General features: G+C 39.2%; 1 protein-coding gene across 10 annotated transcripts in view; it reads left to right on the top strand.

The window, feature by feature from the left end:
- The window catches only part of LOC106880188 (sodium-dependent multivitamin transporter), a 153,281-nt gene that overhangs the window by 88,518 nt on the left and 47,118 nt on the right, over window positions 1-17,645 (top strand). For all 10 annotated transcript variants that reach the window (XR_016242629.1, XR_016242627.1, XR_016242628.1 and 7 more), the window contains 2 exons: window positions 6,202-6,267; window positions 10,732-10,783. Coding sequence is in view for 7 of the 10 variants with exons in the window: in XM_089355283.1 (XP_089211409.1) it covers window positions 6,202-6,267; window positions 10,732-10,783 (118 nt within the window). In the remaining 3 variants the exon portion in view is untranslated. The remainder of the gene's footprint in view (window positions 1-6,201; window positions 6,268-10,731; window positions 10,784-17,645) is intronic.

Raw genomic sequence — 17,645 nt, 5'->3', positions numbered from 1 at the left:
CTTAACAACTGGTGTTGGTATGTTTACATCCCTGTAACTTACCTGTTCAGCATAAGAGACCAATAGAATAAATACCAGGCTTAAAAAGAAAATAAGTTTTGGGGTCAATTAGTACCACTAAAATTTCTCAAGAATGGTCACAGTCTAATGACTGAAATAAGCAAAAATAAAAAATCATGGATATCGATTCAGCAAAATTATTAAGATTTACAACGGACATTTTCTTATCATGCAAACCTCACATTGATCTACTGTATCTGAATGCATTTCTCTCTAGCTTCCTTCGTACATCGTAAAATTAACAGAAGGACATGATACTTGTGCTAGAAAACAACTGAACAAGTGTGTTATAGTCTGTGGATTTATGACGCAATCATAGATAATAGTGTCATTGTGTGTATGAAAACTTTGTTTCAGCTGGCTGATTGTCACTTTAACCTTTTTGACACCAAACTGCCTGAGACAGCCCTTGGTTATATGGCACAAACTTCTTGATTTAAAGTAGTCTAAATTAAAGCTTCCAATTAAAATTTCATGTTAATTTATGTTCCAAACACCAGCTTATTAATGACAAAAGCTATTTTAATATATTCTTATTATTTTCAAAATTAATTGAAAGAAAAACAGTATTTCAACTGAAATATAGTAACAAAAGGGTCAACTCTAGTTCTTAGTTGATAAAAATATTTCCAATTTTGTGTTCACTTTCCAACATTACATTTTTGAGGGTGAAGGGTAAAGTTCTGTTGTTATTTGTCTACTAATTTGTCACCATACACAAATCAGTTTGTAACGATTTTTATTTCTTGGTTGGTTAATAATGCAGATGTTAAAAAGCATGCGTACTGCTTTGAAATAGACCAATCCAGTTTGTGCACTGCCCGATTGCACAAGTAATGTCCTGTTTTGCAATATGCATTCAACCAATGCCGAATGTCAGTTTTAATCTCTCTCTTGGTAACCTTATAAAACTGATATCTATGATTATATTGAGCATTCTGATTTGGGTTTATTTTGTTTTGTTTTGTTTTTTGGTGTTGTTTGTATTTGTTTTGTTTCTAGCAGGCAGGATATCATTGTGTCAGGCTATATTGTTTCTTTTTTTTTTTTTGCTTTTTAGCCCTTTGTTATATAAACAACAACACAAAGTGAGATGATAGCTAAGTTAAAGTTACTAGGTGTGCCTGTGAGGTGAGAAGCTTGCTTCCCAACCACATGGTTTTGGGTTCAGTCCCACTATGTTCATTTGAACGAGTGTCTTCTACTATAGCCTTGGGCCAACCAAAGCCTTGTGAGTGGATTTGGTTGATGGAAACTGAAAGAAGCTCATCATATACATATATATCTATGTGTGTCCTCCACCACCGCTTGACAACCAGTGTCGGTGTGTTTACATTCCCACAACTTAGTGGTTTTTGCAAAAGAGACTGATAGAATAAGTACCGGGCTTTAAAAAAGTACTGTGTGAAGAGGAGAAATTCATTCAACTAAAAATTCTTCAAGGTGGTGGCCCAGTATGGATGCAGTCAAATGACTGAGACAAGTAGAAGATAAAAGATTGTACCATGTGCTTCTGGATACACAATGTTTGAGTAAAAGATTAGATGGTCATGACTAGAGCAGTTTGATCAATCAAGATTGAGCTGGGCCCTAACTAACATCCTACACCACATGGAAAAGACAGCCATGTAGTTGATTGGTAAGGATCTCTTACAAGTATACTCCACCCATAGTTCATAGAAGTACTCTCCTCACTCTGTTTTTTCTACCTCTACTATAACATGCTCTACTCCTCAATACTAGCTAGTTCCTTACCACTTGCATCTAAACCTGTCTGTCTCTCCTCCTCTCTTCCTTGCAACCCCTATTCTATTGACTCCCCACCCAGGTATTATGCTAAGTATTAAAGCCAGTGACTTCCCCAGGACATCAACTTTCTGGAAATCTCTTTGCATGTCATTCTCCCTATTAGTTTAGACTTGCAGGTATTCAAACTAAACATAAATTACATCAATGTCTCCACTCCAGGAAGGTCTGCGATGGTCAAGGATGAACGTGGTTCTTTACTTCTGAGGAAGATTTTTAAAATACAATTTAGCTACAGCTTGAAATAGATACTTTTTACTGCCCAGTTTTGCTTGATTGACTCTTCCTTCCCCACCTAGAAAACTAGGTTCTCTTTCTTCTCCATCATCATCATCATCATCATTTAACATCCGCTTTCCATGCTAGCATGGGTTGGACGATTTGACTGAGGACTGATGAAACCAGATGGCTACACCAGGCTCTAATCTGATTTGGCAGAATTTCTACGGCTGGATGCCGTTCCTAACGCCAACCACTCAGAGTGTAGTGGGTGCTTTTACGTGTCACCCGCACGAAGGCCAGTCAGGCGGTACTGGCAACGGCCACGCTCAAAATGGTGTATTTTATGTGCCACCCACACAAGAGCCAGTCCAGGGGCACTGGCAACAATCTCGCTCAAAAATCCTACGAAGGCCAGTCAGGCGGTACTGGCAACGGCCACACTCAAAATGGTGTATTTTATGTGCCACCCGCACAAGAGCCAGTCCAGGGGCACTGGCAACGATCTCGCTCGAAAATCCTACAAACGCCATTCAAGAATTTAATGCTGTAAAAGAAGGTTGAGTACATGACCATCAGTGAAGATGAAAGCCCCTTACCAATTTGTTCCAATGACAGCACACACTTCAAACGGTCAGTGGCTTTAAATACCTTGGGTCCTATATTGCTGATAGTAAGAAAAACTTTCTGGCACGCAAGGGACAAGCCTGAAGTGCTCGTAACAAGCTTCAAAATATCTAGCTATTGGCACATGGCTCAGTGGTTAAAGTGTCAGAGGTATACAATCATGAGGTAGTGAATTTGCTCCCTGGACAGGGCTGTATGTTGTGTTCTTGAGCAAGACACTTTATTTCATGTTGCTCTAGTTCACTCAGCTGTTGGAATGAGCTGCAACATCACTGGTGTCAATCTGTATTGGCCTTTCCCTTGAATAACATCACTGGTGGGGCGAGGAGAGGCTGGTGTGCATGGGCAACTGCTAGTCTTCTATATACTACTTTGCCCAGGCTCGTGCCTTGAAGAGTAACTTCTAAGTGCAATCTCATAGTCATTCATGACCGAAGGAAACCTTTACCCCTTAAGTATTTCAAAGGCAACAAAGCAACATTCAAAGGCAACAAAACAACATTCAAAGGCAACAAAGCAACATTCAAAGGAAAACAAAGCAACATTCAAAGGCAACAAAGCAACATTCAAAGGCAACAAAGCAACATTCAAAGGCAACAAAGCAACATTCAAAGGCAACAAAGCAACATTCAAAGGCAACAAAGGCAACATTCAAAGGCAACAAAGCAACATTCAAAGGCAACAAAGGCAACATTCAAAGGCAACAAAGCAACATTCAAAGGCAACAAAGCAACATTCAAAGGCAACAAAGCAACATTCAAAGGCAACAAAAGCAACATTCAAAGGCAACAAAGCAACATTCAAAGGCAACAAAGCAACATTCAAAGGCAACAAAGGCAACAAAGCAACATTCAAAGGCAACAAAAGCAACATTCAAAGGCAACAAAGCAACATTCAAAGGCAACAAAGCAACATTCAAAGGCAACAAAGGCAACATTCAAAGGCAACAAAGCAACATTCAAAGGCAACAAAGCAACATTCAAAGGCAACAAAGCAACATTCAAAGGCAACAAAGCAACATTCAAAGGCAACAAAGCAACATTCAAAGGCAACAAAGCAACATTCAAAGGCAACAAAGCAACAATCAAAGGCAACAAAGCAACATTCAAAGGCAACAAAGCAACATTCAAAGGCAACAAAGCAACATTCAAAGGCAACAAAGCAACATTCAAAGGCAACAAAGCAACATTCAAAGGCAACAAAGGCAACAAAGCAACATTCAAAGGCAACAAAGCAACATTCAAAGGCAACAAAGGCAACATTCAAAGGCAACAAAGCAACATTCAAAGGCAACAAAGCAACATTCAAAGGCAACAAAGGCAACATTCAAAGGCAACAAAGCAACATTCAAAGGCAACAAAGCAACATTCAAAGGCAACAAAGGCAACAAAGCAACATTCAAAGGCAACAAAGCAACATTCAAAGGCAACAAAGCAACATTCAAAGGCAACAAAGGCAACATTCTTCTCTATGGAGTCAAAATCTGGATTATGAAGAAAAAATTTCAAGATCCTCTTGATGTTACATCCACCAAGATTCTCATAAGCACTCAGAGCATCTCATAGCATGAACTCAAGACTTTATGGATTCATTCTGTTCATTCCTGCTATTGTTGCACAACACAGGATAGGCTTTGCTGGCTACTGCTATTGTTCTGAATAACAGGCTGTATCAAATGTTATATTTTAGTAGCTTTTGTATGATAATAGAGGATGAAGACCATTCAACTATATTCATGTTGTAGGCAGTGACACACACATGAAACTAAAGCCCTTCTAAAACTAATGGGAGACAGTGAGATGTATTTCCTGGTTTGGGGAAATACATCTCAATTGTGGCCACTTGAAGAAAATAGATGAAAATTAAATGAGTGATAAAATTTTCAGCTGCAAGCAAACATGAGCAAAAATACAAAAGCAATAGTTTGGAGCTGTTTAATCCCTGTTTAGTAAACCTTAGGTGATCAAAGGTACCCAGCCATGCTCATCATTATAGAGATATAAATGAGTTGTGGCAGACTAATTTTTAATCTCAGGTTAACCATGAATGAGAAGGTCTATGATGTTGAATATTAAAATTAATCAGTCAGTCAATAAAGCAACTCACCATCAGGACTCTTTAGCTGTTTTGCTTGGGGATAGGTCTTTAGTGAGTGGATAATGACTCCGACTAGTATTTTAACTGTGACCATCTTTCTTTTACTGCTTTCAGTCACTGGACTGCAGCTATGCTGGGGCACCTCTTTGAAGAGTTTTTTGTTACTCAGATCTACTCCCGTACTTATTCTGTTAGAGACTTATTTAAGTCTCTAACAGAATAAGTCTCTAGCTTAGAGACTTATTTAAGTCTCTAAGTTAAAAGGACTTAACACCACAACACTGTGTCAAGAAGTGACAGACAAATACAAATATAAAGATACACACACACACACACACACACACACAAGGCACAGGAGTGGCTGTGTGGTAAGTAGATTGCTTACCAACCACATGGTTCTGGGTTCAGTCCCACTGTGTGGCACCTTGAGCAAGTGTCTTCTACTATAGCCTTGGACCAACCAAAGCCTTGTGAGTGGATTTGGTAAATGGAAACTGAAAAAAGTCTGTCATATATATATATGTATATGCTTGTGTGTTTGTGTTTGTTCCCCCACCATCGCTTGACAACCAATGTTGGTGTGTTTACATCCCCTTAACTTAGCAGTTTGGCAAAAGTGACTGATAGAATAAGTACTAGGCTTGCAAAGAATAAGCCCTTGGGTCGATTTCTTCAACTAAAGGCAGTGTTCCAGCATGGCCACAGTCAAATGACTAAAACTAATAAAAAAATAAAAGTATACATATATTTTAAGGTGTGTGGCTTAGAGCTTAGAGTGTTGAAGTCTTGATCATAAAGTCTTGGGTTCGATTCCTGGACTAGGTGGTGCATTGTCTCCTGGATGTTGTGGTGTGTCAAAGCTGGAGTCTGAAGTGGCTGTCTGTATTTGGTCAGATTCAGCAGAGACAACTAAAACAATCAGTGAAAGCATGGTATGTGTTACCCAGTCATTCCCATTTGTGAGTGATATCTATGCATATATACGTGTGTGTGTGTGTGTGTGTGTGTGTGTGTACACATACACAGCCTTCCAGAAAGTTTTTGCAACCCATTTCACTCATAAGACATTTTTTTTTCTGGATTCTATTATCCAATGTGTCCCCTCTTTTCTTATGTTATTAGGTTGTGATTTCAGCAAAAAATAGCAGCTGTTAATAGCGGTTTGAGTGACCAAATAAAGTTTTCCCCATTGGTTAATATTTCCTTGGAGAGGTCAACATTCTATTGCAGATGCTGAAAACTCTCTAAACCAAAGTTGTTCATTTTGCCTTGTGAGAAAAAAAAAATATTTTGTTTTGATTGATAGAAAATTATTCATAAAAATATCAACTTGACTTCTATTATTCTTTCTAATTAATTTTTTCTATTTAATCTTTTTTTCTCCCATTCCAGTACCTTGAGTTACGCTATTCACATTGGTTTCGCTTGCTTGGAGCAGCAGTGTTCTGCATTCTTCAGGTATATGTATATGTATATTCATTTATATTTTTTTATTTTCTATGCTTTTGTAACTTTTACAAAACAGTTTCCTGAAGCTTTTTTATGATATATTCTTCTTTGTTGCTTTCTCACCTGATTACTAGGCAACTTGTTATTTTTTTATAAATTGAACACTCCTTTTATATGCAAATACAGTCTTACCTCACCCTTTTACATCCACTCTGTGTTTCTTTCCCCTCTGACCCTGCCTCCCTCTCCTTTATCTTTTCACTGTTGTGTCCCCATTGTTGAGTTGCCCATTTAGTACAGTTTTCACTGTGCTGTATTCAGAACCATTTAAGCAAGAAACAGGATTGCGAATACCGGAAGACAGGGAGCCATAGAGAGCAATACCAAGAAGATAGAAAAGAGATTAAATCAAAGGAAGAAGCAGAATGTAAGAGGTTCTCACATATTCTGTGATGTGAGGATGCATGGCATGTAGGTCTTCTGGATAGCAAATCAGTGTGCAAAAGGAGATCAAGACATCAAAGGAGAAATGTGCATTAGAATGATAGTTGTACATTGGCCCTTACCAATGCTGAAAAGAAAGAAGCATGGAAGTGCTGTTATGAAAGATTGTTGAATGAGAATTCTTGAGAGAAAGAGGGTCTACCCCATGTAAACCCAACAGAGAGACCAGCCATCCAAGTTAACAGTATTATAATAGATTGATTAAGGATATGAAAGCAAGAGAGACAGCTAGACCATCAGGTATAGTTGCTGATATGCTGAAAATAACTGGCTAAGTGAGGTCATGTGCTAGTTGCACAGATAGCCTATAGGGTAATATGTGAGTTTGTCATACTTAGTAACTGGTATAGCAGTATCATTGACAACTGCAGTAGAGAGGTGAAGTGTAAGAGGCACAAAATGAATAACATGCAGTTCAGGTTTGTGTCAAGAAGAAGTAATAACAATATCCTCTTCTTAGGGACACAACTAATAGAGAATGACTTAACTAGAAGTAAACTTCTATACTTAGCATTCATCAACTGCAAAAAGACTTTAGCAGGGTTCCTAACTGAGTAACCTGGTGCCGCTAAGAAAACTGGGGAAACATGAATGGCTTGCAAGGGCATATAGAGGTGCTGTTAGCAATGAGCACAGCAATGAGTTTAGTATATAGATCATCATCATCATCATCGTTTAACGTCCGCTTTCCATGCTAGCATGGGTTGGACGATTTGACTGAGGACTGGTGAAACCGGATGGCAACACCAGGCTCCAGTCTGATTTGGCAGAGTTTCTACAGCTGGATGCCCTTCCTAACGCCAACCACTCAGAGAGTGTAGTGGGTGCTTTTACGTGTCACCCGCACGAAAACGGCCACGCTCGAAATGGTGTCTTTTATGTGCCACCCGCACAAGCCAGTCCAGGGGCACTGGCAACGATCTCGCTCGAAAATCCTACAGGAGCCAGTCAGGCGGTACTGGCAACGGCCACGCTCAAAATGGTGCATCTCATGTGCCACCCGCACAAGAACCAGTCCAGGGGCACTGGCAACGATCTTACTTGGCTTGCCGGGTCTTCTCACGCACAGCCCATTTCCAAAGGTCTCGGTCCGTAGTCATCGCCTCGGTGAGGCCCAATGTACGAAGGTCTTGCCTCACCACCTCAGCCCAGGTCTTCCTGGGCCTACCTCTTCCACGGGTTCCCTCAACTGTTAGGGTGTGGCACTTTTTCACGCAGCTATCCTCCTCCATTCTCACCACATGTCCATACCAGCGCAATCGTCTCTCTTGCACGCCACAACTGATGCTTCTAATGTTCAGCTTTTCTCTCAAGATACTTACACTCTGACGGGTATTCACATTGACATTACACATCCAACGGAGCATACTGGCTTCATTCCTTGCGAGCTTACGTATGTCCTCAGCAGTTACAGCCCATGTTTCACTGCCATGTAGCATGGTTGTTCGTACGCATGCGTCATACAGTCTGCCTTTTACTCTGAGTGAGAGTCCCTTTGTCGCCAGCAGGGGTAAGAGCTCTCTAAACTTTGCCCAGGCTATTCTTATTCTAGCAGCTACACTTTCAGCGCACCCACCCCCACTACTAACTTGGTCGCCCAGATAGCGGAAGCTATCGACTACCTCTAGTTTTTCACCCTGGAATGAGATAGAAGTTGTTTCCTGTTTGTTTGCAGTCTTTATTGCACCTGAACATCTGCCACAAACAAAAACTAACTTGCTATAGTTCATCAAAACTCAGTCTTCAGTTCACATTTGTTATTGTCCACTTGGCCATGTCATAAGAGTTTTAAGACTAGATGTCTGAAAGAACAGCTGAATTACCAATGATTTGGTGAAGAAATTCTCAACCTGAACCCAAGACCTTGAATTAAGAGCCCTTTAGATAAACTTAGTGAAACTTTTGTGAGAGAGAAGACAGGACCCTGCAATATAAATGTCTATGCTCAATATGCAGAAAAAGAATGAGTAGATTCCATGCAGTATAGCCAGTATAAACTATGGATGCACAAGAGGCAAAGCAGGGTCACAGGCAGCTAACAAAGAGACAGATGTTTTATACAGCAGATGCAGACATTTAAGCGAGATCGTTGCCAGTACCACTGGACTGGCTCCTGTGCAGGTGGCAGGTAAAATACACCATTTCAAGCGTGGCCGTTGCCAGTACCGCCTGACTGGCCTTCATGCCGGTGGCACATAAAATCACCCACCACACTCTCGGAGTGGTTGGCGTTAGGAAGGGCATCCAGCTGTAGAAACTGTGCCAAATCAGATTGGAGCCTGGTGTAGCCATCTGGTCCACCAGTCCTCAGTCAAATCATCCAACCCATGCTAGCGTGGAAAGTGGACGTTAAACGATGATGATGATGATGATGATGATGATGATGAGGATGAGGATGATGATGATGCACAGGTGCACTAAGAGCCCCAGAAAATAGATATTCTCAAATACTCAAATAGGTCCTTAGAAGTTGTTGATAAATTCTATTACCTAAGAGACTTGATTAATAACAACAACAATGCACTAAAATGTGGATCATCCTATGCAAAATGAAAACCAACAAAGACATAGTATGAAGTGGAGAAGATTAACCTCAAGATCCTGTGTCACACACAAAGGAAATGGTAAAAATTGTGATGATTGATAACATGCAATGCTGAATGAAATCCATTGACTGGTGTGTCCATGGTGAAAGAGTTGTTGAAAAAGTGGTAGATATGGGGGATAGGATGTGTGTGTGTGTGTGTTTGGAAATGTCATAAGTAACATGCCCATACAGAGCAGCATGCTGCAACAAGGGACAGTAATGGATTTGCATGCATTTTGACACCTACTCCAACCACTATGCTATTACCATCTATTATTTGATCTCTTTTACACTACCAAACATGTAACTGCCATTACTGTCTCTCTTCTCTTACTTTCCACAGCTCTGTCACTTTTTTGTCATTCCATCCTCAAACTCCAGTCACTTAGTTTTTTCTCCATCATACCTTTGAACGTCTCACACACCTGCCCTCGTTCTGACATTGCAAGATCAAGAGTGTTCTTTAATCTTATCAAAGATATAACAGCCTATCTAGTGTTGGTACTATGATAAACTGCATTCAATGCACTCCCTGAATTGGTTTGCAGAGACACCACAAGGTCAAGAGTGCTCATTAGTCTTCTTAGATATATATCTTATCTAGTGTTAGCACCAAGATAAACTGCATCCAGTGTATAGCTTTAGGAATGGGACCCAGCCATAGAAACCCTGCCAGAATGAAATAAATAAGTAAAGTTAAACATATATATATATATATATATATATATATATATATATATATATATGATTATATATATATATATATGATTATATATATGTGTGTATAAATATCGCCATCCGTTTAGAGAAAAATTTGTAGTTTAGAATCAGTAGTTCTTTGACTGCTATTTCTAAATTTTCAGTATGTTGGAGAAGCAACTCAATGCTAATCCCTGTATATTTATGATTATATATATATATATATATATATATATATATATATATATATATATATATATATATATATATATATATATATATATATATATATATATATATATACATATATGTGTGTGTGTATGTATGTATGTATCTATCTATCTATCTATCTATCCATCTATGTGTGTATGTATATGTATCTGCATTGATAGATTGAGAGATATATAGAGGATAAGAGCTACCTTTTCTTTTCAATGTACAGTGTCTCATTGAAAATATTAGATATTTTCATAATCTTACAAAACACTGACATATCTTTCATATTGTTAACTGAATTCACTTTTGCTAATTGTTTTACTTTGGGTCTCTTCAAAGTCTAATGCCTATATCTGGTTTTAGAACTGTTTCTTGCTTTTGTTTGCAGCCTTGATTGATAAGAGCCATTATTTCAATTTCTCTTATAATTTAAATAACAGGTTTCCCTTTATGTTTTACTTTTACAGATGGTCTACCTGTCAATTGTTCTTCATGGACCTGCTATTTTGTTTGAGTTAAGTAAGTACCTCCAAACGTTTTACTTTTCTCTCTTGATATGCCATGCTTCAGGTATTGGTAATCATGATCCACCTTTTCTTCCTTGTCCCACGCACAACTAAGTATATTATTGAGCTGGTGTTTCTAAAGCCATTTGTTAAGGCCATTGAGTATCATCCCTTTCTATCTTCCCTGGAGTGGAGGCGCAATGGCCCTGTGATTAGGGCAGCGGACTCGTGGTCATAGGATCGCGGTTTCGATTCCCAGACCGGGCGTTGTGAGTGTTTATTAAGCGGAAACACCTAAAAGCTCCACGAGGCTCCGGCAGGGGATGGTGGTGAACCCTGCTGTACTCTTTCACCACAACTTTCTCTCACTCTTACTTCCTGTTTCTGTTGTGCCTGTAATTCAAAGGGTCAGCCTTGTCACACTGTGTCACGCTGAATATCCCCGAGAACTACGTTAAGGGTACACGTGTCTGTGGAGTGCTCAGCCACTTGCACGTTAATTTCACGAGCAGGCTGTTCCGTTGATCGGATCAACTGGAACCCTCGACGTCATAAGCAACGGAGTGCCAACACACACATCTTCCCTGGTGATTTTTTTTTTCTTTCAGTTTTGCTCTTGTCACCAAATGCTCAAGTCTTCTTCTCATTGTGTCCAATGAACTGAGCCTGTTGTAAGATCTTGATGTTTTTTTCACCTTATCAGCATAGGACACCTTCAACAGCTTGTGAATGCCTGTAAAATCCAAAATATCTTTATTTTAATGGCTAAAAAACATCACCCATTATCTTCTGATGTAATGATATTTATTCAACTCATTAAACAATTTCCAGTTTTTTTTTTTTTGTTTTTTAAGGTCATGTCAAAGATTAAAATCACTACTCCTATTATCATTATCAGCACAGTGTTTGAGGGGCAAAGCATCACTGCACTCTGTAAACATTGTATCAGAATGTTATATTTCATATCATGTACATTATTTTGCTTACATATATATATTTATATGTACATTGATTTGTCATATTTCTTGCATATATGTCATATGCTTCTATATACAAGTGCTGCTCTACTAAATAAACCTTCATTAGATAAAACTGAAAGACTTAGTCTGCAGGTGTGGCTGTGTGGTGAGAAGTTTGTTTTACAACCACATGGTTTTGGGTTCAATCCCTCTGAATAGTTCCTTGGGCAAGTATCTTCTACTTATAGCACCAGGCTGATCAAAGCTTTGTGAGTGGATTTCAAAGAGTCAATTGAACAAAATGTCTAGTGGAATTTCACCCATTTTTACATTCCGATTGCAAATTCCACTGAGGTTGACCTTGCCTTTCAGTTTTTCAAGGTCAATGACATCAGTTCCAGTCAAGCACTGGGGTTGATGTAATCGACTATCCCACCACCTACAAATTTTCAGGCCTTGTGCCTATTATTAGCACTATTAGTTTTTTGTCTTTTCAACTTCCTCATGGTCCTGTTCCTATGATCCAGCAATAATGTGCATTGCTTCATTCTAAAACTTCCTTCTGCAGTAGTTCAAACCTTGTTGGTTACAAACATACATTTTTTGCTTCTTAACAATATGAAAATAAGTATATAAGTGAGAAGCAAGTTATGCCACCTTTTTCAGCCGACCAATTGGTGCCAAAGAATTAATGACCCTAATTCACTATCCATATCACACATTAATTATGGATTTATTTCTCAAAATACCGCTATTATTAATTGTAAGCTTGCTTTTCATGGACATTTTGTTTTCATGCATTGGCTAATTAAATATCCAAAGAAGTTCAACCCAGTTAGTTAAAAGCTAAGTGGTTGTGTTTCATTTGCTACAGGCTGTACAAAGAACCTCATCAACTAAATACCATGTTCTATTTTCCTAAGCCACTCCTTTTCCCAAAACATTAACCTTACAACAGTGTTTTCACTTGCAGTTTCAAACAATAACATTTCTTTATACCCATGCCATTGTGTATATGTATGTATGTATGCATGCATGCATATGCAAAATGTCTTATGAATGCATTGGCTGGCCCTGCCACTGGATGATTAGTGACACTCCAAATTTCAATTGTGCAATTAAGATCTGACAACTTGAGTTTGCTAGTATTTGCTGTTATGTTAATGGTAGTAGCAATAAGACTGTAATGGAATATCATTAAGTTTGTAAAATCAAGTAGTAGTGGTTTTTTTAGCCCCAGATCATAGCTGAATGAACCAACTTAGGATCAAACGTATTTCAACTATGACTCTCTTATTTTTTTATAAGTATGTAGGGAGCACATCACCTAACTTGTATTTCCTTATTTAAGATGGTCAAGTTTAATTTGGGAGAGATTTGGCTGTTGTTTTTAGCAGGCTGAGTGATCATGTAAATCAGTGATTCTCAACCATTTTTTTTATATATGGATCCCTTTGATTACTATTTTAATCTGGTGAACCCCCATAGCCATTCTATGTTTAAAAACTAGTTTTATAGAAGCTTTTTTCAAAATTCCTATTTTGTTTTCCACACATTAACTTGCGTAGGTTGAACTATGTAAAACGCCAGAGTAAGAAACCCAGCTCTTTCTTGCAATACATACCAATACATACATCTAAAGTAAAATTTTTTTCAGGGTCCCTTATTGTAGATCCCAATTTACTATTTTGTTATGTAGACCACCAAAAATCTTATATGAACTGTCAGGGGCCCCAGTTGAGTACTACTTTACATTGTAAACCAAGGATTTCAAACAGCTTTTTCTTCAGCATACCATTTCGTCATGTACAGCAGTGTTGGTTTACTTCTTATAAAGAATATTTTTATGAAGGAGAGAATAAAGTTCTAGCTACTGTGACTGTGTGGAGGCGCAATGGCCCAGTGGTTAGGACAGCGGACTCGCGGGCATAGGATCGCAGTTTCGATTCCCAGACCAGGCGTTGTGAGTGTTTATTGAGCGAAGACACCTAAAGCTCCTTGAGGCTCCGGCAGGGGATGGTGGCGAACCCTGCTGTACTCTTTCACCACAACTTTCTTTCACTCTTACTTCCTGTTTCTGTTGTGCCTGTAATTCAAAGGGTCAGCTTTGTCACACTATGTCACACTGAATATCCCCGAGAACTACGTTAAGGGTACACGTGTCTGTGGAGTGCTCAGCCACTTGCACGTTAATTTCACGAGCAGGCTGTTCCGTTGATCGGATCAACTGGAACCCTCGACGTCATAAGCAACGGAGTGCCAACAACTGTGACTGTAAGCTGCTCGATATTATTATTGCTTGATATGCAACCGTCTGCAGCAAATAGAAATAATTGGATAAATATAAAATAATAGTACTCAAAATACTGTTCTCTAGTTCTACAAAACAAAAATTAATAATGGGTCCATAATTATTTCTAATGAGAAATAATGTTCATTGATCATATGACTGGTTTAAAGTATGCTGCATGTTCTCTATTAATTTTCGGCATGTTTTTTTCTGTGAGGTGGACTATATAAACTGGTTAGTGAATGTGTGGTGGTCAGTTGACCAGGAGATGTGAAGTTGGATGACAAAGAACTACAGTCAATCAATATGAACCTGGGCAATGTAAAACTACATTACACAAGACATCCAGTCATGTACAACTACTTCTTCCTCTCTGGGCAAGCTGGCTTGCAGGGCTGGTCTGTGGTTTCCCAGCTGCTAACTTGGCTGTTGGAGCCGTTTTCGTGTCAGGAGGCTGCGTTTTGCAACAATATATTTTAAAATGAGTGAATACCATTTTATAAATACCATCAAACAAACAATGCATAATTTGTCATTATATCTGGAAGCCGAGAATTACAGACACTGTATTTGATAAAGCTTTTTGTTCTTTTTTTACAAAAATCTTTATTAAATCTGACAGTGCACCATTGAAAAGAAGTCGCTTGTGATTACTTTAAAATTCCAGTGCTTCTACAAACCTCACATGCCTCTATAATTTCTCTTGCATACCTCTAGGGATACATATACCCCTATTTGAGAATTGTTGGTATAAAGGACTCCCTTGTTAGTTCATGGAATTCCTTAAATCGAGATGCTATTGTTGTTGTTTGGGCCAGTCTTTGTTTGATCAGTTTATCCTGCCACAAACATCCCACCTTTATTCTGAAATATGTTCTCTTTAGTGGGTTGGCAGACATGAGAAAATGTACTGAAGACCTATCTCAAAACATTGAACCTTACGAAGGAGACAACAGAGGACTGAGATATGAGGAACATTGCTGAAACAAGTAAAAATAACTGAAAGAAGTAAAAAAGAAAAAGATATATATATATATATATATATATATATATATATATATATATATATATATATATATATATATATATATATATATATATATATGCCAAGCTTTTCAGTTTCCATCAACCAAATCACTCTCAAAGGCTTTGGTTGACCCAGGGATATAGTCATTTGCCCAAGGTGACACACAATAGAATTGAACCCAAGACCACATATGTAGAAAAATTATTTTGGTCACTTCCATAACTGTCTTGCATGTGCCAGAAACAAAGTGCATTTGCTAAATGGTTAGTAGCATAAAGTGATGCAGCTCCATCAGAAACATAGAACAGGTGTGACTGGGTTAAGTATTTTACCTTCTGTGAAGAAATCAAGGCAGATGTCAGCAATAGGTGGCCCACATATATTGGAACTTCTCCATTTTGACGGGGATTTTTCAGATTTTATTTCATGGTGTCTTTGGAAATGATCTGGAGCATCTTTTAAACAAACTGAAATTTCAGTTCTATATTTAAGAGATGAGAATTATGTACATTATTTACAATTGACGGATATTTGTCCTCATCTTGTTTGTTGTTAACATAATGTTTCAGCTGGTATACCCTCCAGACTTCATCAGGCGTCTTGGGGAAATTTCGAACCTGGGTTCTCATGCCTAAGGTTTTTTTTTATGTTGTTGTTATTATTATTATTATTATTATTATCATTATTATTATTATTATTATTATTATCATTATTATTATTATTATTATTATTATTATTATTATTATTATTATTATTAACCACTACGGGCATATGGCATAGTGGTTAAGAGCGCGGGCTACTAACCCCAAGATTCCGAGTTTGATTCCAGGCGGTGACCTGAATAATAATAATAATAATAATAATAATAATAATAATAATAATAATAATAATTGACACAGACAGACTATATGTACCAAGAAAAAGAGGGGGAAGAGGACTTACTGGATGTGAACACAGCATTAGAGCATGAGAAAACAACATAGCATGGTATGTATAAAATGCCACAGAACCGCTAATATTAGAAGTAGGAAGGTCAGGCTTGTGTAGGATGAAAGATTGCAAAGATAAAGCACTATATAAGAAATTGAAGACGAATGAAACTGAAAATAGGTGGGTAAAGAAAAGAATCATCATCATCATCATCATCATCGTTTAACGTCCGCTTTCCATGCTAGCATGGGTTGGACGATTTGACTGAGGACTGGTGAAACCGGATGGCAACACCAGGCTCCAGTCTGATTTGGCAGAGTTTCTACAGCTGGATGCCCTTCCTAACGCCAACCACTCAGAGAGTGTAGTGGGTGCTTTTACGTGTCACCCGCACGAAAACGGCCACGCTCGAAATGGTGTCTTTTATGTGCCACCCGCACAAGCCAGTCCAGGGGCACTGGCAACGATCTCGCTCGAAAATCCTACAGGAGCCAGTCAGGCGGTACTGGCAACGGCCACGCTCAAAATGGTGCATCTCATGTGCCACCCGCACAAGAACCAGTCCAGGGGCACTGGCAACGATCTTACTTGGCTTGCCGGGTCTTCTCACGCACAGCCCATTTCCAAAGGTCTCGGTCCGTAGTCATCGCCTCGGTGAGGCCCAATGTACGAAGGTCTTGCCTCACCACCTCAGCCCAGGTCTTCCTGGGCCTACCTCTTCCACGGGTTCCCTCAACTGTTAGGGTGTGGCACTTTTTCACGCAGCTATCCTCCTCCATTCTCACCACATGTCCATACCAGCGCAATCGTCTCTCTTGCACGCCACAACTGATGCTTCTAATGTTCAGCTTTTCTCTCAAGATACTTACACTCTGACGGGTATTCACATTGACATTACACATCCAACGGAGCATACTGGCTTCATTCCTTGCGAGCTTACGTATGTCCTCAGCAGTTACAGCCCATGTTTCACTGCCATGTAGCATGGTTGTTCGTACGCATGCGTCATACAGTCTGCCTTTTACTCTGAGTGAGAGTCCCTTTGTCGCCAGCAGGGGTAAGAGCTCTCTAAACTTTGCCCAGGCTATTCTTATTCTAGCAGCTACACTTTCAGCGCACCCACCCCCACTACTAACTTGGTCGCCCAGATAGCGGAAGCTATCGACTACCTCTAGTTTTTCACCCTGGAATGAGATAGAAGTTGTTTCCTGTTTGTTTGCAGTCTTTATTGCACCTGAACATCTGCCACAAACAAAAACTAACTTGCTAGTTAACCTGCCTTTGATGTTGCTGCACCTCTTATGTGTCCATAGCTTGCACCGGGTACATCTTATAGAGTTACTACCTACTCCTTTTCTACATACTGAGCAGGGCCATCTACCTGAAGGGGTTTGTGTTTTATCTACCTTCCTACTTATTAGGATTTTGGTTTTAGCTAGGTTGACTCTAAGGCCCTTCAGTTCTAGACCTTGCTTCCACACCTGAAACTTCTCCTCTAGTTCTGATAGTGACTCCGCAATTAGGGCAAGGTCATCAGCATAGAGGAGCTCCCAGGGGCAACCTGTCTTGAACTCCTCTGTGATTGCCTGGAGGACTATGGTAAATAATAGGGGGCTGAGGACGGAACCTTGGTGGACCCCTACCTCTACCCGGAATTCATTGCTGTACT

This window comes from Octopus bimaculoides, chromosome 7 (assembly GCF_046866305.1).
Source record: "Octopus bimaculoides isolate indiv1 chromosome 7, ASM4686630v1, whole genome shotgun sequence".
Lineage (NCBI taxonomy): Eukaryota > Metazoa > Mollusca > Cephalopoda > Octopoda > Octopodidae > Octopus > Octopus bimaculoides.
This window is presented reverse-complemented; position numbering and strand designations above follow the sequence as displayed.